General features: G+C 41.2%; 2 protein-coding genes across 3 annotated transcripts in view; one reads left to right on the top strand and one right to left on the bottom strand.

The window, feature by feature from the left end:
* Window positions 1-10,009: 10,009 nt before the first annotated feature.
* Window positions 10,010-14,311, bottom strand: RPL6 (ribosomal protein L6). Its single transcript, XM_023591042.3, has 5 exons — window positions 13,940-14,311; window positions 12,743-12,886; window positions 11,999-12,047; window positions 11,251-11,435; window positions 10,010-10,205 (listed from the first exon to the last, which is right to left on the bottom strand). Exons 1-5 carry the CDS (start codon window positions 14,276-14,278, stop codon window positions 10,053-10,055), a joined length of 870 nt encoding a protein of 289 aa, XP_023446810.1. The 5' UTR covers window positions 14,279-14,311; the 3' UTR covers window positions 10,010-10,052.
* A 5,210-nt stretch (window positions 14,312-19,521) lies between these two features.
* Window positions 19,522-26,194, top strand: part of PTPN11 (protein tyrosine phosphatase non-receptor type 11) — a 123,470-nt gene continuing 116,797 nt past the window's right edge. The window contains exon 1 of one of the 2 annotated variants that reach the window (XM_004448177.4): window positions 19,522-19,889. In XM_004448177.4, the coding sequence (XP_004448234.1) occupies window positions 19,876-19,889 (14 nt within the window). In that variant the 5' untranslated portion in view covers window positions 19,522-19,875. The remainder of the gene's footprint in view (window positions 19,890-26,194) is intronic. The other variant, XM_012528101.4, reaches the window with a different exon arrangement.

Here is a 26,194-nt window from a genome sequence, read left to right on the forward strand (position 1 = left end):
ATTCTGCATCTCTTCCGGGGCTTTAATATATTCCTTTTCTTGGGCCATGTCTTCTATTTTCTTAGTATGGCTTATAATTTTTTTCTAATATCTAGGCATCTGATTAAGATGAAGTATACTTACATGTTCTCTGGCTATTCTTGCATATTTATTTATTTATTTTAAAGCAGTTTTATTGAGATATATTCATATACCATATAGTCTATCCAAGTTGTATAATCAATGGCTTTTAGTATAATCACAATGTTGTGCATCCATCACCACAAAAAATTTTAGATCAATTTCATTACTCCAAAAAGAAACACTCCACGCCCTTTAGCACTTACCTCTCATTCCCTCTATCCTTCCCCAGCCCTACATAATCACTAATCTAATTTCATCTTTAAAAATTAATATTTACATTTTATATATGCAATATTATCCATATTCAGATTTCACATAAGGTTTTACTATGCAGTACTGTCCCATGTTACATTTTTTAACTTTCCTTTGAGTAATATACATGACCTTAGACTTTCCTTTTCACACAATGTATACCTATATAATAGCACTGCTAGTTCACAAACATTTATTGTGATTTCACCTTTCCTCTTCATGTCTAAAGATGAACACACACCCTTTTTACCAATCCTGCACAAATTAACCCTCAGCTTTCTATTCTCTAACGTTATTCTATTTTCTGGTGGCCCATATTCAAGCTATTGACTCCATGAAATCACACAATATATTTAGTTCATAATAGTGCAGTCATACTCTATTTATCGTTTTGTGTCTGGTTTGTTTCACTGAATATAATGTCCCACATGTCAGCCATGTTTTCATATGCTTTACGACTTCATTTCTTCTTTAACCACATAATATTTCATCATGTGTGCACACCACAGTTTGTTTATCCGTTCATTGGTTGATGGACACCTGGGTTGTTGCCATCTTTCGGCAATCGCAAATAATGCCACTATGAATATCTGTGCAGATGTCTGGTTTGTGTCACTGCTCTCAGTTTTTCTGGGTATATACGGAGGAGTGGTATTGCTGGGTCATGTGTCAAATCTATATTCAACGTCTTTAGAAACTGCCAAATAGTCCTGCACAGTGGCTGTACTATTCTACATTCCCACCAGCAGTGAATAAATGTTCCTATCGCTCCACATCCTCTCCAACACTGGTAGTTCTCTGCCTTTTTAATAGTGGCCGTTCTAATAGGTGTGAAACGATATCTCATTTTACTTTTGATTTGCATTTCCCTAATCATTGGTGATGATGAACACTTTTTCGTGTGTTTTTTCACCATTTGTATTTCTTCTTTGGACAAATGTCTATTCAAGTCTTTTGCCATTTTTTGATTGGGTTATTTGTCTTTTTATTGTTGAGTGGCAGCATCTCTCTATATATCATGGATATTAAACCCTTATTGGATATTTTCTCCCATTAAGTCAGCTGCCTTTTCACCCTTTTGACAAAGTCCTTTGAGGTGCAAAAGTGTTTAATTTTGAGAAGGTTCCGTTTATCTATTTTTTCTTTTGTTGCTCATGCTTTGGGTGTTAATGTCCAAGAAACTAACTACTACGAGGTCCTGAAGACGTTTCCCTACATTTTCTGCTAGCAGTTCTATGGTCCTGCTTTTTTTTTTTTTTTTAAGATTTATTTTTTATTTATTTCTCTCACCTTCCCCCCCCCCCCCAGTTGTCTGCTCTCTGTGCCCATTTGCTGTGTATTCTTCTGTGTCTGCCTGGATTCTTGCCAGCAGCACCCAGAATCTGTGTCTCTTTTTGTTGCGTCATCTTGTTGTGTCAGCTCTCCATGTGTGCGGTGCCACTCCTGGGCAGGCTGCACTTTTTCCGTGCAGGGCAGCCCTCCCTACAGGGTGCACTCCTTGCGCGTGGGGCTGCGCTACACAGGGGACACCCCTGTATGGCACGGCACTCCTTGCGCACATCAGCACTGCGCTTGGACCATCTCCACACGGGTCAAGGAGGCCCTGGGTGTGAACCTTGGACCTCCCATGTGGTAGGTGGATGCTTTATCCATTGAGCCAAATCTGCTTCCCATGGTCCTGGCTTTTATATTTAGGTCTTTGATTCATTTTGAGTTGATTCTTGTACAGGGAGAGAGATAAGGGTCCTCTTTCATTCTTTTGGTTATGGATATCCAGTTTTCCCAGCTCCATTTATTGAAGAGACTGTTTTGTCCTGTTAACATGGACTTGATAGGTTTGTCAAAAACAGTTGGCTGTAGAGGTTAAGGGTTCCTTTCTGGACTCTCAATTCTATTTCACTGATCGATATGTCTGTCTTTATGCCAATACCATGCTTTTTTGACCACTGTAGCTTTGTAAATTGTTTCTAGGTCAGGCAGTGAAATTCCTCCCAGGTCACTCTTCTTTTTTAGAATGCTTTTGGCTATTTGGGTGTACTTTCTCTCCCAAATGAATTTGGTAATTTCCTTTCTATTTCTGTGAAGTAGGCTGTTGGGATTTTGATTGGTATTGCCTTGAATCTATAAATTAATTTGGGTAGGATTGACATCTTCACGATATTATTCAGTCTTCCAGTCCATGAGCACAGAATGTCTTTCCATTTGTTTAGGTCTTTTTTTATTCCTTTTATCAATGTTTTGTAGTTTTCTGTATATAGGTCCTGTACTTCTTTGGTTAAATTGATTCCTAGGTATTTGAGTCTTTTTGTTGCTACTGTATACTAAATTTCCCCCCGATTTTTGCATGTCGATCTTGTATCCTGCTACTTTGCTGAACTCATTTATTACCTCAAGTAGCTTTGTTGTAGACATTTCCGAGTTTTCTAAATATTGGAACATATCATCCACAAATAGTGAAAGTTTTACTTCCTCTTTTCCTATTTGGATGCCTTTTAGTATTTTTTTCTTGTCTAATTGCTCTAGCTAGAATTTTTAACACAATTTTGAATAACTGTACAGGGCATCCTTGTCTTGTTCCCGATCTTAGAGTGAAAGCTTTCAACCTTTCACCATTGAGTATGATGTTGGCTGTGGGTTTTTCATATATGCCTTTTATCATTTTGAGGAATTTTCCTTCTATCTTTTTTTTTTTTTTAAAGATTTATTTATTTATTTAAATTCCCCCCCTCCTCTGGTTGTCTGTTCTTGGTGTCTATTTGCTGCGTCTTGTTTCTTTGTCCGCTTCTGTTGTCATCAGTGGCACGGGAAGTGTGGGTGGCGCCATTCCTGGGCAGGCTGCTCTTTCTTTTCACGCTGGGCGGCTTTCCTCACGGGCGCATTCCTTGCGCGTGGGGCTCCCCCACGCGGGGGACACCCTTGCGTGACACGGCACTCCTTGCGCGCATCAGCGCTGCGCATGGCCAGCTCCACATGGGTCAAGGAGGCCCGGGGTTTGAACCGCGGACCTCCCATATGGTAGACGGACGCCCTAACCACTGGGCCAAAGTCCGTTTCCCCCTTCTATCTTTTGAAGTGTTTTTTTTAATCAAGAAAGGATGCTGGATTTTGTCAAATGCCTTTTCTTTATCAATCGGGATCATCATGTTTTTTTTCCTTCAATTTGTCAATGTGGTATATTATGTTATTGATTTTTTTATGTTGAACCACCCTTGCATACTAGGAATAAATCCCACTTGGTTGTGGTATATAATTATTTTGATATTCTATTTGCAAGTATTTTGTTGAGAATCTTCACATCTATGTTCATTGGAGAGATTAGTCTGTAATTTTCTTTTCTTGTAGTATATTCGTCTGGCTTTGTTCTTAGGGTGATGTAACACTTCTTATTTTGAAATAATTTCAAACTTACAGGACTTTTGCAAAAATAATACAAAAACAAATAACAAGAACTCCAATATAGCTCCTAGACAGATGCCCAGAATTACCAACTTTTAATATTTTTGCTACATTTGTTATATCATTCTATTTATATCTGTCATCTGTCTCTTTTTAAACTATAACAGTGCACATTTAAAAATAAAATGGAGAAAGCAGATGTGGCTCAAGCAGTTGAGAACCCACCTCCCCATGGGAGGTCCTGGGTTCTGTTCCCAGTGCCTCCTAAAAAAAAACCCCAAAAACAAACAACAAGTAAAACAAACAAAAAACTAACTCAGGGTAGCTGATGTGGCTCAGTGGTTGACCTCCAGATTTCCACATACTACATCCCAGGTTCAATCCCTGGCCCCTTGTACCTAAAAATAAACAAACAAATAAATAAAAAAAAGAGGGGAGTGGATGTAGCGCAAGTGTTTGAACACCTGCTTCCCATGTATTAGGTCCTGGTTCAATAGCTGGAACCTCCTAAAAAAAAAAAGAAGAGTGGAAATTAAAAAAAAATAAAATAGGGGAAGCAGATATGGCTCAAGCAATTGTGCACCTGTCTCCCATATGGTCCTGGGTTCAGTTCCTGGTGCCTCCTAAATAAGATGAGAAAGACAATGAGTTGACACAACGGACTGATGTGGTGAGCTGATGAACAAGATGATGCAACGAAGAAACACAATGAGAGATAGAATAAACGGGGAGCAGAGGTACTCAAACAATTGGGCACCTCCCTCCCACATGGGAGGTCCCAGGTTGGGTTCCCAGTGCCTACTAAAAAGAAGATGAGTACACAATGAACAGACACAGAGAGCAGACAGCAAGTGCAAACAACGGGGGGGGGGGCATAAATAAATAAATAAAATAAATTTTTGAAAAATTAAAATATTACACAGCCATTGAAAGGATATTTATAAAACTGACATCAACACAAAAATTTTATGAAATAATATTCTATAAAGAAAATCAGAATGCAGAAATGTATATGTATACTGAAAGGAACATCTATGTGTGTATCTAATAACTTGAAGGAAACACAGAGGACTGAATAGTTGTCATGAGGTGAGCATAGACATCAATATTTTCTTCTTGATGCCCTTGTTTTTGTTTTTTTTTTTAAAGATTTATTTATTTAATTCCCCTCCCCTCCCCCGGTTGTCTGTTTTCTGTGTCTTTTTGCTGCGTCTTGTTTTCTTTTGTCCGCTTCTGTTGTCGTCAGCGGCACGGGAAGTGTGGGCGGCGCCATTCCTCGGCAGGCTGCTCCCTCCTTCGCGCTGGGCGGCTCTCCTTATGGGGTGCACTCCTTGCGCGTGGGGCTCCCCTACGCGGGGGACACCCTGTGTAGCACGGCACTTCTTGCGCGCATCAGCACTGCGCATGGGCCAGCTCCACACGGGTCAAGGAGGCCCGGGGCTTGAACCACGGACCTCCCATGTGGTAGACGGACGCCCTAACCACTGGGCCAAAGTCCGTTTCCCTTGATGCCCTTGTTATGAAGGAAATCAATGTGAAACAATATTAGGACTCAAGGACTACACACTTTTGTTTTTCACAATTTTAGGATTGTTCCAGAATACATTTTAAGTTATTTATTTGAATATCAGCTAGCTTATTTTTTGTAAAAATTTCCATTGAAGAATGGAGCAGGAACTTGGGAATTATCACTTAATGGATACAGAGTTTCTGGATGGGTGATGAAAAACTTTTGGTAACAGGGGTGATAGTAGCACAACATTGCAGTTACCATCACTGAATTGTACCCTTGAAAATGGTTAAAATGGCGTATTCATGGTGCATGTGTTACCACAATAAGAATAAACTAATGGGGAAGCAGATGTGGCACTTGGGCACCCAGCTACTACATGGGAGGTCCTGGGTTCAATTCCCAGTGCCTCCTAAATAAGACGAGCAAGACAGTGAGATGACCCAATGAAGAGACACAACAAGGAAACACAAAGAGACAGAGGTGGCTCAAGCCATTGGGTGCCGCCCTCCCACATGGGAGGTCCTGGGTTTAGTTCTCGATGCCTCCTAAAAAAAAAATGAGCACGCAACAACCAGACACAGAGAGCTGACAGTGAGCACGAACAACGGGGGAGGGGGCTAAATAAATAAATCTTTTAAAAAAGTAATGAATAAAATACATTCCCATGGAAGGTTCTAATTAATAAAAATCAGTGAGTTGATGAGATTACTGCAGCTGTCCACCCTACTAGCATATTTTAAGGCTTCTGTCTTCTCTAAACGAATCTCCACGGAGTGCTCTTTCTAAAGTGGAAATGTGACCAAGTTACTCCCTCGCTTTAAATTCCTGCAGTGGTCTCCCTTGATGGAATCCTACAGAACCCTCAAGATCAGGCTCTTGTTGGAGTATAGTGTCACTTCTCACTCCTCATCCCTCCTCTACCTACAAAACACTGTAACTACAGTACTTGTAATTCACAGAATATACATCATCGCCTTCATTTCCTTCCCACTTGAGTATTTCTTGAATGAATTATTCCACACCCACTCTCGAAGTAATTCATATATTTTTACAACGTATCATGGGAAAAATCACAACATTGCTGCATTTCCTCACACATAATTGTACCTTAATACGGTTCTTTTTTTTTTCATTTTGTTTTTATTTCTCCCTACCCCCTTGTTGTTTTTCACTTGCTGTGTCTGTTCATCTTACTTGTTCCTTTAGAAGGCACCGGAAGCTGAACCCGGGACATCTGATGTGGGAGGGAGGTGCCTAATCTCTTGAGCCACCTCCACTCCCTGCTTTGTTGTCTCTCTCATTCTGTTTTTCCTCCCCAAGTCTCTTGTGTCATGTTGTTGCATCAGCTCACCATGCCTGCCTGTTGTGCCAGCTCACTGTCTTCTTTAGGAGGCACTGGGATCTGAACCAGTGACCTCCCATGTGGTAGGCAGGAGCCCAGTTGCCTGAGCCACATCCGCTTCCCACTTTTTGTTTTAATACTTTTTAAATTTGAATTGCACATGGGAAAGTGGCACCACAATCTGTTCAGCACTTAAGGTCTCAAAAGGTCCAAATCAGGCCCTGGACAGGAGCAAGACTCCTCAGCCAATCCTGGTAACCGGAATTTGAGGGTGAGGTCGGCTGAATAGTGGCTCCCCAAATGTGTCCAAGTCCTAACCCCTAGAACCTGTGAATGTTACTTTATATGGCTAAAGGGACTTTATAGATATGCTTCAGGTTCTTTAAAAACTTTTAATTTTGAAATAATTTTGAGGGAAGCTGATTTGGCTTAACTGATAAGAGTGTCCGCCTACTATATAGGAGGTCCAGGGTTCAAACCAAGGGCCTCCTGACCTGTGTGGTGAGCTGGCCCACACGCAGTGCTGATACGCGCAAGGAGTGCCGTGCCATGCAAACATTATATGCGTTATCAGTTGAGTCAAACGGTGGCTTAAAAGAGCCATTTTATTAAAATTTCTATCCCCCCCAGGTGTCTGCTGTGTCCATTCGCTGTTTTTTTTTTTTTAAAAAAAGATTAATTTTATTAATTCCCCTCCCCTCCCCCGGTTGTCTGTTCTCTGTGTCTACTTGCTGCGTCTTGTTTCTTTGTCCGCTTCTGTTGTCCTCAGCAGCACGGGAAGTATGGGCGGTGACACTCCTGGGCAGGCTGCGCTTTCTTTCGCGCTGGGTGGCTCTCCTTACGGGTGCACTCCTTGTGCGTGGGGCTCCCCTCCGCGGGGGACACCCCTGCGTGGTGCGGCACTCCTTGCACGCATCAGCACTGTGCATGGGCCAGCTCCACACAGGTCAGGGAGGCCCGGGGTTTGAACCGCGGACCTCCCATGTGGTAGACGGACGTCCTAACCACTGGGCCAAGTCTGTTTCCCCTGTGTTGTTTTTTTTTTAAGATTTATTTTTAATTTATTTCTCTCCCCTTCCCCTGCCCCCCAGTTGTCTGCTCTCTGTGTCCATTCACTGTGTGTTCTTCTGTGACCACTTCTATCCTTGAGTGGCACCAGGAATCTGGTTTCTTTTTGTTGCATCATCTTGTTGTGTCAGCTCTCCGTGTGTGCGGCGCCATTCTTGGGCAGGCTATACTTTCTTTCGTGCTGGGCGGCTCTCTTTATGGGGCGCACTCCTTGCGCATGGGGCTCCCCTACGTGAGGGACACCACTGCGTGGCACGGCACTCCTTGCGCCCATCAGCACTGCGCATGGGCCAGTGAGGCCCAGGGTTTGAACCGCAGACCTCCCATGTGGTAGCAGACACCCTATCCATTGGGCCAAGTCCGCTCCCCGTGTGTTCTTCTGTGTCCACTTGTGTCAGTGGTACCTGGAATGTGTCTCTTTTTGTTACATGTGTGTGGTACTATTCCTGGGCAGGCTGCAATTTTTTTGCGCTGGGTGGCTCTCCATACGGGCGCACTCCTTGCACATGGGGCTCCCCTATGCAGGGGACACCCCTGCGTGGCACGGCACTCCTTGCGTGCATTCAGCACTGCACGTGGGCCAGCTGACCACATGGGTCACGAGGCCCTGGATTTGAACCTTGGACCTCCCATGTGGTAGGTGGTCACCCTATCCATTGGGCCAAATCCGCTTCCCAAAAGAGCCATTTTATATGCTTTCAGTTCTGGGCAGTTCTTGCCTGGGTCATTAGGTAGCTGGAGGCAGCTGGCAGCCAAACTCCTGCAGGATGGCTTAAGACGTCTGTGCTCATTTACCTGGTGTTTGGAGGACTTGTCCATGTTTCTCATCCTCAGGGAGGCTAGCAGGGGTTTCTGCACATGGTTGCAGCAGTGACTCAAGAGGCCAAGAATGGGGGCTGCAAGGCCTGTTTGAATGTCCCTCAAGGGCACTTATGCCACCTTGGTGGTCACAAGGGATCAGATGTTCTTGATGGAACATCACAAAGGGCCCATGGAGTGATTCTCAAAGTATGGTCTGGGGATCCTTAGACAACCCTAAGATACCTAAAAGAAGATCTGTGAAGATTTGGCATACTAAAATGTCTTTTCACTTTCTTACCATCATGTAGTTTTCCAGGGCCTGTAGTACATGATACTGCAAGAGACTGAATGCAGAAGCAGATACAAAAACTCAGTTGTCTTCTATTATCAGACGTCAAGAGAATTGCAAAAATGTAAAAACAATCCCTTTGCTTTTTTTTGTTTTGGGAATTCTCATAAAATATTTCTAATTAATTGGATTTTAAAGTATTTTCTCAGTTGCTCTTTCAGAAAGGCCTTCAATAATTTAACGCTGAGAAGTGGATGTAGCTCACATGGGTGAGCACCTTCTTCCTAGCTTCCCATGTACGAGGTCCTGGGTTCAGTCCTTGCTACTTCTTAAAACCAACTCTCACTGGGGAACAGCTGTAGCCTAGAGGTTGAATGCCTGCTTCCCATCTTCCCATGTATGGTTCAATCTCCCGAGTACCTCCTTAAAAAAAATAAATGCTATAAAAGGCTCCTGAGGCCAAAAATCTTGAGTACTGGCCTAATATGCAGGGATGGGAAGATTCCTTATGGCCAATCTCACAGTCCATGTTCTAACTTTTTTTTTTCTCAGCTAATGCTTACCACCTTATGTAACAGGTTGTCCATATAATTTTTTTTTTAAAGTTTCTCAGTTTTTTAAAAATTAAAGTTAATAGATCACAAGGAAAGGTTGTCCATATAATATTTCCTCAAAATTTCCTGTATAGATGTTTATCCAACCAGGGACAGATTATGCATGTTCAGCATTAATCACTGCAACTCTGTGAAATTTTGTTAAAATTCCAAATGATGGAAGTATAAGAAGCCACACAATGGAACACTACAGCTGTAAAGAAAAATGTGAATGCTTTCTGTGGGCGAGCAAAATCAACTATAAAGAAAAAAAAAAACAACCCCACCCCCCTAATAAAATCAACCGTACATGTTTGAAAAACTATCAGCAACCACTACAGGGAAGGTACTGAAGTGTTGGACACTAGGCAGATGAGGAAAGGGGGTGGGTAATGGGAGTTAGGTAATTGAAGGGAAGGAAAGGGTTGCGACAAGGGTGAGTTAATTCTCATCAATGTGCTATTTAGTATGCAGCTGAAAACACCACCCCATTTCTTTTAATGCAGGGGTTCTTAACAACTGGTCTGTGAGCTTGAATTGAAATTCAAAAAAACATTAATCTTGTGGAGTTAAATCCCGTCAAGCTGGCTGTGTCAAACCAACCTCCACCAGATAACTGATAATAACAAAGATACATAATATACCAGTTATTTAATTAGTTTTTTTTTTGCAAGTTTAGAACACCAATTTGTGAGGATAAACTCCATTTGTGAGAGAGAACACAGAACGCAGGTAGCCTTGGAGTTGAGGAACAGTTTTGATTTTTGACATGAGTTGTGAGTCCACAGCTTTCTGATCAATCTTGCGCTGCTCTGTAAGTTCATATTTCTAAAGGAAAAAAAAATTAGCATTTAAAAAGTGGGTATAAGCACCAAATTCTTTACTTAACTAAGGAACCCTGTATCTCACAAGTACTCATTCCCAGAAATATTTAGACAAAGATAATTTTGATAAACCCTTTCTTGGATGGCTGTGAAATACATTTTACCTAATAAAAACAGGTCTTATGGAAGCAGCTGTGGCTCAATTGATTGGGCTCCTGCCTACCATATTGGAGGCCCTGGGTTCACGTCCCAGGGCCTCCTTGTGAAGGCAAGCTGGTGCAGCAAGAGGACGCAACAAAGGGAGGCAAACAGACACAGAAGAACATGCAGTGAATGAACACAGAGAGCAGACAGCAAGAAGCCGTGGGAGGGGGTGGGGGGATAAACAAAAAATTTAAAAATTCTTTAAAAAACAAAACAGATCTTATCCTTTTGTCTACTTTCAGCAGTTATTCCTAGAGGGTTCCACCAAACTTGGGGACTGATTTAAGTTCCTGGCCCCCATGAAGAACTGAATTTGGGGAAAACAGACTTGGCCCAGTGGTTAGGGTGCCCGTCTACCACATGGGAGGTCCGCGGTTCAAACCCCGGGCCTCCTTGACCCGTGTGGAGCTGGCCTATGTGCAGTGCTGATGCGCGCAAGGAGTGCCCTGCCATGCAGGGGTGTCCCCCACGTAGGGGAGCCCCACACGCAAGGAGCGTGCCCCGTAAAGAGAGCCACCCAGCGTGAAAGAAAGTGCAGCTTGCCCAGGAATGGCGCCACCCACACTTCCCGTGCCGCTGACGACAACAGAAGCGGACAAAGAAACAAGACACAGCAAACAGAGAACAGACAACCGGGGGAGGGGTGGGAATTAATTAAATAAATAAATCTTAAAAGAAAAAAAAAAAAAAAGAACTGAATTTGGAAGAATCTGGAGCAATATTAAGTACTTCCCCAACATTCCTCATTATTTACACTTTAATTTTTCTTCAATCCTCTTTATTTTCAATCCCAATCAGAGGTGCCAATGATATCATCACAGTATATTAGAGAAATAGAATCTTACCTCTTTCTCTGTGTCGAAGATCTCACCTTCCTGGTGTCTGGGCTTACGCAGCTTCTTCTTCTTGAAGTAAGCATCAGTGAGATGCTTTGGGATTTTCACACCATTTATGTCAATTTTGGTGGAGGTGGCAATAACAAATTTCTGGTGTGTTCTACGCAGAGGAACTCGATTGAGGACTAGGGGTCCTAAGGAAAAAAAATTGGCAAGGCAAAGGGGAAACAAACACAAGCACTAAGTAGACATTAATTAAACTTGGATTGTGAAAAACCTGGTGAATTTGTAATTTACTGTGAAATTCAAGATCTCACAAATTTGTCCAAGGCTTTTCCTCCCTTAAATCACCCAGGTTGATATAGGGCATAGCTACTTATTTAGGTTGGTCAGAAACTTCAAACACCAGAGGTGCCCAATTAACTGAGAACTACCCACCCAATTTTAAATGAACTACTCATTTTCCGTCTGTTTAGAATACAGCGCTGATGACAATCAACAGGCCCATCACAAATTTATGTGGGATGCATTTCTCACAGCTAAGAGTCAAACATTTTAAGTGACAGTTACTTGGTGAAATGTTGCCATGCAAAATTAAATACCCACTTCCATTTAAGGCACATGTGCACAAAGCAATGAAATGGAACTCAGAATCTCACAGCACTGAAAAACCTCCACATAGGCAGAGCAAATAGGTACACTGCAATCATTTAAAAATTTAAGTTTCAGAGAATGTAAAATCTTTGGATTTTCTTACCAGTCACAAGTAACAAGCCACTGCTCAGCTGCTTCAGGAAAACCACTCTCTGCAAGTTAAACAGAAATCATGTTTTGACCATTAGAAATGCCTTATTACTTTTAAATAAAACAGTGTTAGCATTTTTTAAAAAAGAAAATTGACTTTATTTATTTTTAGGAGGCACTGGGGATTAAACCCCGGGCCTCGTACTTGGGAAGCAGGCATTCAACCACTTGACTTACACCTGCTCCCTTAAAAACTGACTTTAATTTTTAAAATTACAAGTGTCTAAACGGTAAAGAAAATTTCTATTTCTTCTGGAAACAATCTGTACCCACAGGGATGAACCAAGAATATAAGCAGTATGCTTGATTTAATAAAAGGACCAGATATTACTTCTAATATTTTAAAAAACCCTTCAACTCAAATTTCATTCTTTCAATTCTATCCTAAATAACTTAAAACATCTTGAGGTAAAAGGTCATTTGAATAACTTGTAGTAAGTGATAAAACAACAAGAAATAGCTAAATAAATGACTGTATATTATGTTACTTGTTATCTGTAACAGAGGAATGTTTCCACTAGGTGAAAAACGTAGAGAAAATTATGAACAGTTATCTATAATGATTTCTATACTGGAATGTTTGGCTAGTAAGTAACTGGATTTTGCTATTAGGAAAATACCCAGAGTGTAAACACACAAAGATCAAGCACTCCAGGCAACTGAAAGGAAGCTCTACAAAAGCAGTTTCTTTGCTTACCTTGCCCCTGTGGCGACCAGTGAGGATGATCAGAACAGTCCCGGGAGTGATGCTGGATCGCAGCTTTCGCACGTGCTGACTGAAGGGTTTTTTGCCATGGCTCAACAGCTTTCGAGGGACATCTTCAGTAGGATAATATCTAGGCTGGAAAAATCCATGATTCCAATTAATTTCAACAGCCAAGTGGTATTAGTACAGTTGAGCTCCACACCGTCATTTAAATATTTACACTGTTGCATTTCCATTTTGCTCAAGAAGAAAAGGGAAAAAGTCAATGTTTCTGCATCTACTACCTGTCCAACATAGGCAGGGAACCATGTAATGAAGGAGCTGTGTTTAAGCCAAATTGGAAAGGGACAAGCAAGATACCTTTGTAAACTTGGGATTACACTAAACCTTAGAAATTGTATGGCAAAATATACCGTCTTGCTACGATTCTCAAGTTTTTCTGGGGTCCCTGACCTCTAACGCATACCATAATTTATTTTGCTTCACAGCACATTTTGCATAATATTAAGAGGGAGCAGCTCTTCCAATTAAAGTGCTTCACCACTTGACCTGACCCCACAGTAACGGGTACTACTCCCATTTTGTGCACAAAGTAAAACAAATTACATGCAACTACAGAAACTCATTTAGACCAGCAGTACTGTCTAGTAAATGTGAAAATAAGACAGCATGCAAGGACCAACAAGGATATGACAACAAACAACCTAATAATCTATTTCCAACCATGCTCTATTTTGGTGTTCCTTTTATCAAACATGAACACCTAATAGGAAAACTAGCTCACAAAAGCTGTGATAAAGGAAGTCTTGAGTGCCATTTCCCTTCTTGTGCAGTAACTTCTGGGAAATGTTTCCATAATGGAAATTAAAGAAAGCAAACCTTGAGAAAACTTTGGGTCTTGTGTGTGATAGGGAGAAGCTGAGAAATAATGCTCTAATGGATAAATGTTCTATAGGCCAGGTAGAATTCTAGACTCGATCTTCCTTTTTACATGTGATGAAAGCACAGTAAGTCGCTCAACTTTAAATTGAGTTTTAAAGCCACACAGCAAACCCGAAACTGCTATTTTTTTTGATGTTCAATGCTCTGGTAGACATAAATTTCTAAAAAAAACTGAGTACATAAAATCTTCTGAGTATTCAAGGTTAAGCCAAATCCATCCAAGTTACCATCTCTTTCAAACCTTACCATTTTGCGAAGTTTAACCACTCGTGTACCTCCATTTTTGTCACCACCAACGGGTTTTGTGACAGTAGCAAGAACTTTCTCCTTCTTTTTCTTTTCAATCCTGGATTTAGCTGCTGAGTACTTCCTCTTGTACATGGCCTTTCTGGAATACATTGCAGATCGGGAATATCTGCCAATTCCTCTGACCAGCACTGGATTTCGGCTGCAGTGAGGTTTCCCTTTCTTGAGCTTTTTGGTCTTGGGGCTACCCTTCTCAACCTTGCCACTGGCATCAGCCTTCTTGGCTTCAGGTTTCTTCTCTTTAGTGCCTGCCGGCTTCTCGGCTTTTTCACCCGCCATCTACCAATATCAAATGAAATAAACCAAACGGCATGTCATCAATGACCCTTTAATACGCCCCAGGATAACAGGTTTCACCCTTCTTCCAATCAGCAGCAGAACTGTTACTTGAAAGCATTTGCTTCCTTGGCCTTTGCTTTTAACTTTTAAGATTGTCCTCTCAAAAAACTGGGTTTAGGAGGTGAGGATACCCGCACAATCAGAACAAATTTAAGCAAGACCGAAAGCGCAAGGCCAAGCGGCAATTTCCGGCTGCGGATGGGGAGAGACAGGAAAGTAACATTTGGCCTCAGACCCAAACCCCAACGTGGCTGAAAGAATCCCAGCGGCGTCTTCTGGATCAGGCACCCGGGATACCGGGGCACACGTCACCACCCTGGTACCTCCGAACTCACCAGCCTGCCACGGATCACCACAGGGGCTCTGTACCCCCAGTCACAGAGGGTGGCGAGCTGCCGCAGCCTCCGCGGTATTCCACCTCACCCGCTTCGTACCCCAGGCAAACCCAAGCAAATAAGAGTCTGGGACGCCTCCTAGTTGGCCCCGAGCACGTCCGACCCCCGCAACTATGGACTTCATGGCCTCCTGGCTCGGATGGCGAAAGATTGGAGTCCTGAAGTCGAGTCTTGCAAAGGAAGCCCGCCATTCTTACCTTGCAAGATGGGAAAGAGAACTAAGGGCCCGGCTTCCGGTCTATAAGCAATCACGGGAAGGCTCGAGTCCCACTTCCTTCCGGGCCTGGGGCATTATGGGAAATGTAGTCCCCCCCCCCCCATCGAAAGTGCAAGGTGGGGGAAGGTAAGAATATTTTGTCTTAAAGTGTTTCATTTTATAGACTAGTAAATATTTCGAAATATCTCTGGTAACCTAAATAGGATTGCAGATTTTTTAGTGTTCCTAAAGTTATTAAAAAACAACCACCGTTTTCAATATAAGAATGGTTAGATGGATGAAGGAAATAATTCCCAAGTATCTCAGAGATTTCGCTGGAACCATTCAGATTTCAGTGAATGCAGAGTTGCCGTGCCTGACGAAAAGTGAAGCTTGTAAAAGATGTCTTCCTTTCTTACACATTAAGGACAATCGTAATCCTAGTCAACTGTACTAGTTTAGGATTATTCACTGCTCAGATGCGTGATTATTCTCAAGGAAAGGCTTAGGTATTGCCAATTTTTAAGAATGGGAATGTTAGCAGTAAACTGAGCAAAGTTCTTAGAAATCTGCTTCAGGAAATGAATCTAGTGCTGAATTGCTTATTTAAGCTCCTCAAAAATTCTGAGAATTAGGGAGACTTTCACCTAGTAAATGCCCCAAAATATTGGTTAAACAGACTGCCATTGAAATAAAATTTAAGTGAATCTCCTTTTGGGTTTTGTTGAGTTATTACAAAACCTGCGGTTCTTTAGTTGGGCAAAATGTCAAATAATATTATAATAATGTAAAAATTTATTGTATTAAGCTCCTGGTTTATCATATATGAAATGCTCTGAAATTTGTGCAATGCTTTATTATTTGCAAAATAAACACTTTTGCAACACAATCTCATTTTAAGTGTCATCACAAACTCTAGGAATTTCAGATTAAAGAAGTTAGGTTTGATTAGAATAAATCACTTATCCAAGGTCATGATTCTAGGTAAATTGAATCATATCTCTTTGTGCCACAGAAAATGCCATGGAAAGATATAAAACCACTGTGCATTTGTGTTGCAGAAAGGACACTGTCCCTCTAACCTGGAGACTACTTACTATGTGACCTTATAATAAGCCTCTGAACATCTGTTTTCTTATTTATAAAATGTGGATGGTATTGATGATATTAATAATACCTCATACACTGTAAATGTCAATATAGTGATTCCCTTACTCAATGATTTTCTCATAATGAAGTTCATGGAAGGATTATTTTTAGTGGCAATAAATCACCTGGAAATAATTCGATGTCCATCAACACAGAAATAGTTGACTAAATAATGTACAACCATACTATAGACTATTATACAGCTATGGAAAATAATGAGTTAAAGGTTCAGTACAGTAGCCACTAACCAAATGCTAGTTCATATTGAGATGTGCTGTAAATGTAAAATACATACTGGATTTCAAAGTCTTAGTAAGAAAAAAAGAATGTAAAATATCTCTTTAAGAATTTTTTATACTGATTACATATTGAACAGTATTTTGACATTAGGTTAAATCAAATATATTCAAATTAATTTCACCTGTTTCCTTTTATTTTTTTAATGTGGCTACTAGAATTTTTAAAGTGATATATATAGCTATTATTATATTTATATTTGACAGGCATCACTGGTCTAGAGAGAGATGTCCATTATAAAGTGGAAAAAATAAATCACAAAGATTATATGCAAGTGATATGTGTGTGTATGTATGTATGTATATATAATTAAACCAATTTATAAAATAAGAAAAAACCCTGTGTATATCATGTATGTTAACGAGTGTGATATGTATGTGTAGGTATTTGTATAATCATAGAGAAAACTGTAGAAGGATACCCACCAAACTATTAACACTGGTGGGGTTGGAGTAGGCATGATGTATATATTGAAGAGCAGGGAAAATTACTGTTTTCATTTGGCTTGTTGCAAGGAACTTGCATGCTTTTGTGGTTGAGAAATTAGTTGGCCATCTAATCTGGACTCTAAATGAATATTTCCTAGGCTTATTATAGGCCAGGTACTGTGCTAGGTGCTGAGGATATAAAGATAAAGAAGATGACTTTGTCTTAAAAGGAGCTCTAGGGCAGGGGTTCTTAACCTTTTTTTTTGCTCCACGGACCCCCTTTACCAGTCAAGTGAAAGGCACAGACCTCTTACTAAGCCACAGTATACTGTGTATTATTTAATAAATATCACGCCTGCATCAACATGTCTCCACAAGAATAATGTGGTTTTTTTTTGAATTTCAATTCAAGCTCTTGGACCTCTTGTTAAGAACTTGTAATCTAGGGGAAGAGAGCAGGGTCAACCAACAATGACATGTAAGTGCATTCGGTGCCATTAGAGGCATGAACAGGCTGTCCTGAGAGCAGAAGGGGGCCTCTTACACTCTCAGGATGTGGTCAAGGGGTATATGCAGAGAATGTTCCCTGGAGGGGCTCCTTGAGTTGGAGCTAAATCTTGCATGACATTTGTTTTCCAGATGGAGAAAGATTTGAAGGGTATTCCAGGCAAAAGGAACTAAATTTTGGAAGGCAGGGATATAACAGACAGCAGGAGGCCTTTGGAAACTGTGAAAATATGTGAGGAGGTGAAGGTAAATGAGGCTGAACAGATAGGCATAGGCTATATCCAGAGGGCCTTACCTGCTAATCGAAGGATTTTTATTTATTGCTCATGGCTCTGAACCTCCCTCATAAAACAGGGGAGTGACATGATTAGATTTGTATTCTAGAAAGATCACTTTAGCTGCTGAGTGTACAGAATTCAGGGAAGACGAGGGAGACGTGATTTCTGTACTCAGGTAACTTAAAGTTTACTTGAGAAAAGGGACAAATGATAAGTAGCATTTATCAAATTCTTATTTTGCCAGGCACTGCTCTAAGTACTTCACAACAGTAACCTTTATGATGTGGGTGGCATTTTGATTCCATCTTTACAGACAAGGAAACTGAGACACAGATGGGTCAAGTGACTTGTCTATGGCAGGCAGCCAGGCAGGGTTTTGGAGGTCAAGAATTTTAATCCCCATGTTACTGCCTCTTAGATTTATAATGGTTCTAAACTAGGTGTCTTAGAGAGAATCAGGTAAGGCTTCCTATTATAGAGGAATGACTTCTTTGAGATCAGATGCATATATGGGGAGGTGGGGCAGGAACAATCTCCAGGGACAGAGACAGGGATAGGATTGTTAAAGGCCCTGAGGTAGGGAAGAATAGGGCCTATTGAGGGGAAATGGAAGTCATTCAGCCTACCATAAGAAGCACAGGGCTGGGAGAGGAGGGAGTGGTTAAGTGGGCTGGACCAGACCGGGCTGGGGTCTAGGTCTTTTTTTTTTTTTTTAAGGAGGAAGGGGGCTTGAATCCCGGACCTCGTAGGAAGCAGGTGCTCAACCACTGAGTAGCCTCTAAACTGTTTCCTCTGTTTCTACCCTTACCCCCTTGATCCTATTCTTCAGAGTATCCAAAATAATACTTGTAAAACATAGATTATGTTCCTTCTCTGCTCAAAATTCAATGGCTCCCCATTTTGTTATGAAAAAAATGCAAAGCTATTAAGGAAGCCTGAGGGCCTATGCCAACACTACCTCTCTTTTACCTGATCTTCTGCTACTCTACCCCAACCTCACTTTGCTCCAACCACAGAAATTTCTTTACTGTTCTTCAAATACTAGAGGCAGTGTCCTGCTCAGGACCTTTGAACACCTTTCTTCTTGGGCTTGGAATGCTCTTCCTTCAGTTATTCCCAGGACAGCTTTTTATTGAAATATTAGAGTGAAGTTTCCCCTAACCACCCTACTTAAAATTTAATACTCCCATCCTCCTTTCTTGCCTTTTCTGCATAGTACTTTATCTCTGTATCTCTATATTTGACTTTTTTTTCATACCCCAAACTACCACATGTAGGACACAGACTTTCTGTTGGTGTTTTAATTTCTTAACCATTTAGATTTTATTTCCTGCTTCCCCAAAGTATCCATTAAATCCCCAGGGGAAGGGAAAAGGGATATGAGTAGCTTTAGAGAGAGTTTTTCTACATCAACAATGCCCAAAGCAAGCTTCGCCACTCTTGAGATCTTGATTACTGTACCTCCTCTCACGAGAAAGTATGGATTTTTATTTTTGCCTTTTTTATTCACTGTTGTATCCCCTTGGTTTAAAACAGTACCTGGAATTTAGAGAACACTCAACAGATGTTTAATTATAATGACAACAACAACTAACTTAAAAAGCCCTTACTACCTAGTGTGGGCTCAATTCTAAGTATTTTACATAGTTAATTCTCACAATAATCCTAAGAAGAAAATGTCATTACACTCTTAATTTTACAGATGAGGAAGCTGAGGTACAGAGAAATTAAGTAACTTTTCCAAAGTTACACAGATAAGAAGTGGAGCGTCGGTTTATATAATGAAATGGATGAAAATGAATTTGGCAATCTCACGGGCAGGGATGGACACTGACACCGTGGGAGAGGATGTGGTTGGTACTTGGGATTTGGTACATCACCCAGCACGATCTCACTCCCCGCAGACAAGGTTTAAAGGACTCTGGAACTCTTTGGGTATTGCGGGGCGATGGCTCCATGGAGCAACAGAGATGCCATTGCCTACCTGCGCTCTATCCCAGACTGATGGGAAGCAGGAAGTGGTGGTGGGTGTCGCGCGGGGGTGACGTCATGGCAGCGCCGCCTGTAAAGGGCGGGGGTGGGGGAGGAGCAAACCGGGTTGAAGGGGGGGCGACTGTACTGTCTCAGGGATCCCCAGGCCTGGAGGGGGGTCTGCGCGCGGCCGGCTGGCTCTATCTAACCCCGTCCGGTCCCTAGCGGGCCTCCCTCGGGCCAGGCCGATGTGACCCGGTCCAGCGGAGCCTGAGCTAGGAGCGAGTCCGTCCCGGTGCCGGAGGGCGAGAGGAACATGACATCGCGAAGGTGAGGCGCCCCCGGGGGACCCGGTTCAGGCCTCCGCTCGGCCCCCGTTCGGTCAGCCCTCCCCGCCCGGGATGGGGAGCCCCGGACGGGCTTCCGACTCCCGCTCTGGGTGGGGGAAACAGGCTCCCTCCCAACCCCTTTACCCTTCCCGGGCCCGGGGCCCGTCCCCTCCGCGCCCCCACCCCTCGGGAACCCATTCATTTCCTGCCTCCCTGAGTTCCGGCTCCCGCAGCCCGGAGGATGCCCGTCGTAGACGCGGGCAGGTACGGCTGCCTGGGCAGCCGCGGACTCCAGCGGCCCGGCTCGGCGCCGCATTCCTGACCCATTGCCTCATGAGAATTGCCTCATGGTGATTCCGAAATAACCCCGCTCACTTGGGGAGGCTCCTTGACCCGGGTCGCTGGAGGTGGGAGGAGGGAGGTGCTCGGGGCCAGTTCTCTGACTGTCGACCCTTTCTGGGTCACTCTGCCTCTAGCACCCTTTTGGGGGGCTTCATTCAGAACCCCTGACCCTTTATATGCCTTTGCATCCCCCTCTCCTTCCACCTCTTACGTGCCAGAAGTGGAAAAATTGACTGTATCTGCTGCAGCTATTAGAAGTATTTCCTTCCTCTACAATCTTCGCTTTGGGAGATGGGAGGGAAGGGAGCTGTGTCTGGTTATGAATGCTTTACCACACCTTAAAAGTCAGGTAATTTTAACCATCCCCGTTTTATGGATGTGGAAACTGTGGTTCAAAAGTAACATGCTAGTAAATGGAGGATTTGGACCTAAGTTTGTCTCATTCTAAGATTAGAAGCAGGATTAGTGAGTTAATGAAAGCCTTCGAAAGTTTGCAGTAATACTACTACTAATAGCTAACATTTATTTAGCTTTTACTGTAACCCAAACGCGTTTAATTTTTGAATAATACTATGGAGTAGGTAAAAACAACCCTGCTTTTTTATCAATGAGTAAATTGAGTTTTAGAAGTTAGCAATTTGCCTAAGGTCATCCAATTAATAAGTAGTGAAGCCAGAATCCCCTGTTAATCAGCATACTGCTATTATTTTATACTTATTGCTAATTATTTGTAAACCTTAATTCTGTTGGTAAACAGTAGTGTGACCTGTTGTTTTTAGATAGTGCTTCTGCTATTTTGTATTTCCACTCTTTATATACAACTCACACATAAGACCCATTGTCTATTCTTTTCCTTGGTTGTCCATCTTTCAAGCTGCTGGGTTTATTTGAATTGAGACTTTTCAAAATGATAGGAATGTCTCCTTAAAACACACCTGAATGTTACTTATGGATCTGGAAAGAAAAGAGGTAAAAAAAGAAAATGGAAAACTCCTAGAAGTGAGTGACTTGGACAGGTCTCTTGGCAAGTGCCTATGGTTCTGGGTAATATATAACTGCATTTCAACAGAACTGTGTATAGCATCAAATGTTCTAATTCTTTAGGGAGCTTTTAAATAAAACACTTGTCTGTTCTTTATTCTGTCAGCCAGTCATTGAGCCTTTTGTTCCTTGTGTCTGCTCTTCCAGACAAGTAAGGATCTGCTTCTTTAGGAGACAAAAAGACTGGGGGCTGGGGGTAGAGAAAGGGCCTGGATAGTAATAGACCCTGCATTGTCCAGCTTTTTGGGGTAGAAGCATGGAAGTGTGGGCATAACCAAACCAGCAAGTGGTAAAGATGACAGTTTCAAAGGAAGTAATTTCTCCTTCCCTCCAGCCCTGTTACTTATCACTCACCTATTATTGAAAAGAAGTGTGAACCACTTAAAAGGTCAGATTATGAACACAACCCAAAGTTGAGAATTATTTTTCAGATTCTTTTTAATTATTTTTAATCAACTTTATTGAGTGATAATTGACATGCAGTAATTGCATATATTTAACTGTACAATTTGTTAAGTTTCATATATGTATATACTTGTGAAACTATCACCATAACGAACGTCATCCCTCGTGATGTTTCCTCATGCTCCTTTATAATCCTTCCCTTGTTTCCAGGCCACCAACCACTGTTCTGCTTTCTTTCACTATACTTTAGTTGTCATTTCCTAGAATTTTTTATAAATGAATGGAATTATACAGTATGTACTTCCTCAATCTGGCTTCTTATGCTCAGCATTATTACTTGAAAGTAATACATATTGTAGTGTGTATCAATAGTTCATTTGTTTTTACTGTTGAGTATCCATCATATGAATATATCACGGTTTGTTTATTCATTTATTGATGAACTTTGGGGTTGACAAGTGTTTGTGTGGACATATGCTTTCATTTTTCTTGGAGTAGAATGGGTTGATCATATAGTAGGTGTATAATTTATTTTTCCTGAAAAGGCAAAGTATTTTCCAAAGTGGTTATACCACTTATATTCTCACCAGCAGTGTATGAGAGTTTCAATTCCTCCACATCTCACCAATACTTGTTATTATCTGTCTTTTTTATTATAGCCATTCTAATAGGTATGTAGCAATATCTCATTGTGGTTTTGCTTTGTATTTTCCCTGATGACTAAAATGTTGAGCATCTTTTCATGTGCTTGTCATCTATCTTCCTTGATGAAGTGTCTGTTAAAAAATTTTGCCCATTTTTTAATTTGATTGTTTTTGTATTATTGACCTTTGAGAATTCTTATTAGAAGTCCTTTGTCAGAATTGCAAATATTTTCTTCCAGTCTGTGGCTTGTCTTTTCATTTTTTTAACAGTGTCTTTTGATAAACAGATGTTTTTAATTTTGATGAAGGCCAGTATTTTGATGACCCTTTAAATGGGTCATACTTTTGGCAGTATTTCTGAGAAATCTTCTCCTAATGCAAAGTCTCAAATGTTTTCTCTTTTTTTCTTCTAGAAATTTTTTAGTTATAAGTCTGTTATCCATTTTGAATTAATTTTTGTATATGGTGTGAGATATGGATGAATGGTCTCTTTTTTGCATAAGGATATCTAGTTGTTCCAGCACCATTTGTGGGAAAGACTATCTGTTTCCATTGGATTTGCACCTTTATTGAAAATCATTTGTGTGCGGGTCTATTTCTGGATTCTATTCTGTTTCATTCATCTATTTGCCTATCTTTATGCTCATTCAAATGTTCTTGATTACTGTAGCTCTATAATAAGTTTTGAAATCAGATAATGTTCAATTTTGCTCTTCTTTTTCAAATTATTTTTAACCTCAGTATTCTTTCATTCAAGTAATTAATTGAATCATGCAGGCGAAACCAGTAAGGGAAGCAAAGATTATTGTTCTCATGGCTGAGAAAGAAAACAGACATATACTGAACAAAAAGATAGTTTTGGGTAGTAATTATGGCTGAGAGGAAAATAAAACTGGGGAATGTGAGAATGACCGGGGAGAATATGGTTAGTTTTGACAGGAAATTTAGGGAAGGTCTCTCAGAGGATGTTGATAATGTGAGTGGAGACCTGAAAGCCAAGTGTTATTCTTTTTTTTTTTTTAAGATTTATTTATTTATTTCTCTCCCCTCCCCCCCCACCACAGTTGTCTGTTCTCTGTGTCTATTTGCTGCATCTTCTTTGTCCGCTTCTGTTGTTGTCAGCGCACAGGAATCTGTGTTTTCATCTTGTTGTCAGCTCTTCGTGTGTGCGGCACCATTCCTGGGCAGGCTGCACTTTCTTTGGCGCTGGGCAGCTCTCCTTACGGGGCGCACTCCTTGCATGTGGGGCTCCCCTACGTGGGGGACACCCCTGCATGGCAAGGCACTCCTTGTGCGCATCAGCACTGCGCATGGGCCAGCTTCATATGGGTCAAGGAGGCCCGGGGTTTGAACCGCAGACCTCCCATGTGATAGACAGACGCCCTAACCACTGGGCCAAGTCTGCCACCCCAAGTGTTGTTCTGAATTTTGTTTTGCTTAATTATGAAAATGTATTTGATTAGTGTATTTACAGTTTAGATTTTGTATGTATTCCATAATTAAAATGTCACTGTTCAGTGTACTGATTCCTTTCAACATTTTAAGTAGGGAAATAAGGCAATGAACAATTAATGACTTAGCCTAGGGAATTTAGTGGTCAGTTGTAGTGCTGTGTTTAGATTTTGAGAACCCTTACGTGCCCCACTCTGCTTTTTTCAGTTGACAAAACTTTATTCTCCAAATCTTCCTTCAGCCTATGGTACATCTTCTGAAAGGTATGTACGGTGACTTGAGCTGAGAAGAGAGAGAATTTAGCATGTTCTCAGGCTCCAGGCTTTTGGTTTATCACACAGGTCAAGTACAGTTTATTCCAGCCTTTCCCTGGGGGCCATATTTGTTTATCTCCTGTGGGAGTAAATAAACTTGCCTTGCTGAAAAACAACAGTTCTGTGTCTTTCCAGTTGAAACCGGGATGTCTTCGTTAATGTTATGTCCCACTTTAAGGTCAGACTTTTGGCCAGAGCTGCTGGAGTGTACAGGCTGCCCCTAAGCTTGCGTGCTTTTCTTTTTCTTTTTTTTCCATTCTCTCCACTATATATATCTAAAAAAAATTTTTATTACCTTTTTTTTTTTAAGATACGTAGATCACACAGAACTCTTGCTCTTCTTGAACACTGTCAATGTGGAGATTGCTCTAGAGTATCACAAAATCCTGGAAAAGCAGGGCCATGTTTGTAATTGTTATTAGCAGGCATTGGTGTACTTTCATAGGCAGCTAAGAACAATAGAGAGCACTGTGCTTATTCTATTTTTCTTTCTCTTTGAGAATCACAGACGGCAATTGCCATCTAATGCTGATGGTTTTTAAGGAAAGGAATGGCTGCTACTGATGATTGGCTGACTCTGTTGGCTTGTGGACAGCAACCATGGGTATGATGCTCCTGAAGGAGATTCAAAGCCCTAAAATACAGCCCAGTTCATTACTATGAAATTTGGAGCATTGCATGCATTTAGCAAATAAATAGGTTCTAGGGTCCCTGGTGACGTTGAAATAGGAAAGACACCATCCATATTTGCAAGGAACTTTCATTTCGGGAGGGGGACAGACTTGTATGCCAGCAATCAAAAGGATTTGATAAAGCCAGTAGCAAACTAAATTTTATCAGTATGGAAATACATATACACACATACATATACATACATACCTATATACGTTTTAAACTGATAATGGATTATAGATCCAAGTCTTTATCATCCTACTGGCCCATGCTAATGAAACATTTTGATTATTCAGGAATTCTTTATTGTGGGTTCACTGTGTGTTAGGCACTGTGTTAGGGACTGGGTGTTTCAGCAATCTTAAAAGTGCTGAAATGGGAAGGAAAGTTCTTGGAGTGGTTGAAGAACAAATAGAGCACATGGGAGGAGATGTGAGACTGGGAAGTAGGTGGGGACTAGACTACACAGGGATTTTTAATATTTTCAGTGCCATGCAGACTGGAGAGGAGTTCGGATTGTACTTTTTTTTATTTTTTATTTTATTTTTAAGAGCAGTACAAAACCATAGAAGGATGTGATCAGGGGAGTGAAATGAGCTGATCTATTTAAAAGTATCCCCCTGGCTGCTATGTGAAGGAAGGATTGTAGGACATCAGACAGGCTGCAAAAGAGGCCTTGAACTACTGTGAAAGCATTTTGTGGAAGGTCTCTTTTGGAGGCAGTTTCCTTTTGTTGCCTTGTCACCAGAGCAGAGATGCTGACCAATGAAACTTCATGAGAAGATAGTGATTTAAAAGCACTTAATTCTCCACTCCCATTAAAAAACTACTTTCACAACTTTTTTCTAGCTTTCTGTTACTTAGAGTGTGTGCCTCTGTTAACTGCTTATATTCATGACCTATACTTTTCCTATAGAAAATTAAAATTTAATTAGGAAAAAAAAGGATGTTCTTGTAATCTGCAGAGTGCCAAACTGTAAACTTTCTCCCCAGGGATAAAGATAATGATTTTTTTCTGGAGAAGCAAGTAAGAAAACTATGCCCGGTATCACTTTATTCTGGCAAGAAATTAAAATGAGATTTTGGATCCCTAGTTAAATGTCCTTTTTAGAGATATATAGCAGCCTTGAGATAAGTTACTGAAATGACCAGCCTACTCGACAATTTCCCCATATCACTGGCAGTGGGAGGTACATAGATAAAATATTCAACATCTTTTTTTTTTTTCATGGAGATACAGAGGAGTGAACCCAGGACCTTGTACATGGGAAGCAGGCGCTCAACCACTTGAGCTACATCTGCTCCCCAGGATATTCTTTTTGATCATCAGCATTTAAAAAAAAAAATCACTTCGCAAATAACTTCCTAGCTTCAGGGAGCTAAGCCTTTGCAGAATCTGTGTTCCCTAATGAGGGATCTAGATTTCTGATGTGATT

Source organism: Dasypus novemcinctus, chromosome 19 (genome assembly GCF_030445035.2).
Source record: "Dasypus novemcinctus isolate mDasNov1 chromosome 19, mDasNov1.1.hap2, whole genome shotgun sequence".
Lineage (NCBI taxonomy): Eukaryota > Metazoa > Chordata > Mammalia > Cingulata > Dasypodidae > Dasypus > Dasypus novemcinctus.

Excerpts from the sequence above, each read along its gene's own strand:
- RPL6 (XM_023591042.3), bottom strand. The coding sequence starts at position 14,278 with ATGGCGGGTGAAAAAGCCGAGAAGCCGGCAGGCACTAAAGAGAAGAAA. Across the intron at positions 12,887-13,939 it reads TGGTTAAACTTCGCAAAATG|CCTAGATATTATCCTACTGA; the intron begins GTAAGGTTTGAA and ends GGATTTTTCCAG. Across the intron at positions 10,206-11,250 it reads TCTTCGACACAGAGAAAGAG|AAATATGAACTTACAGAGCA; the intron begins GTAAGATTCTAT and ends TTTTTCCTTTAG.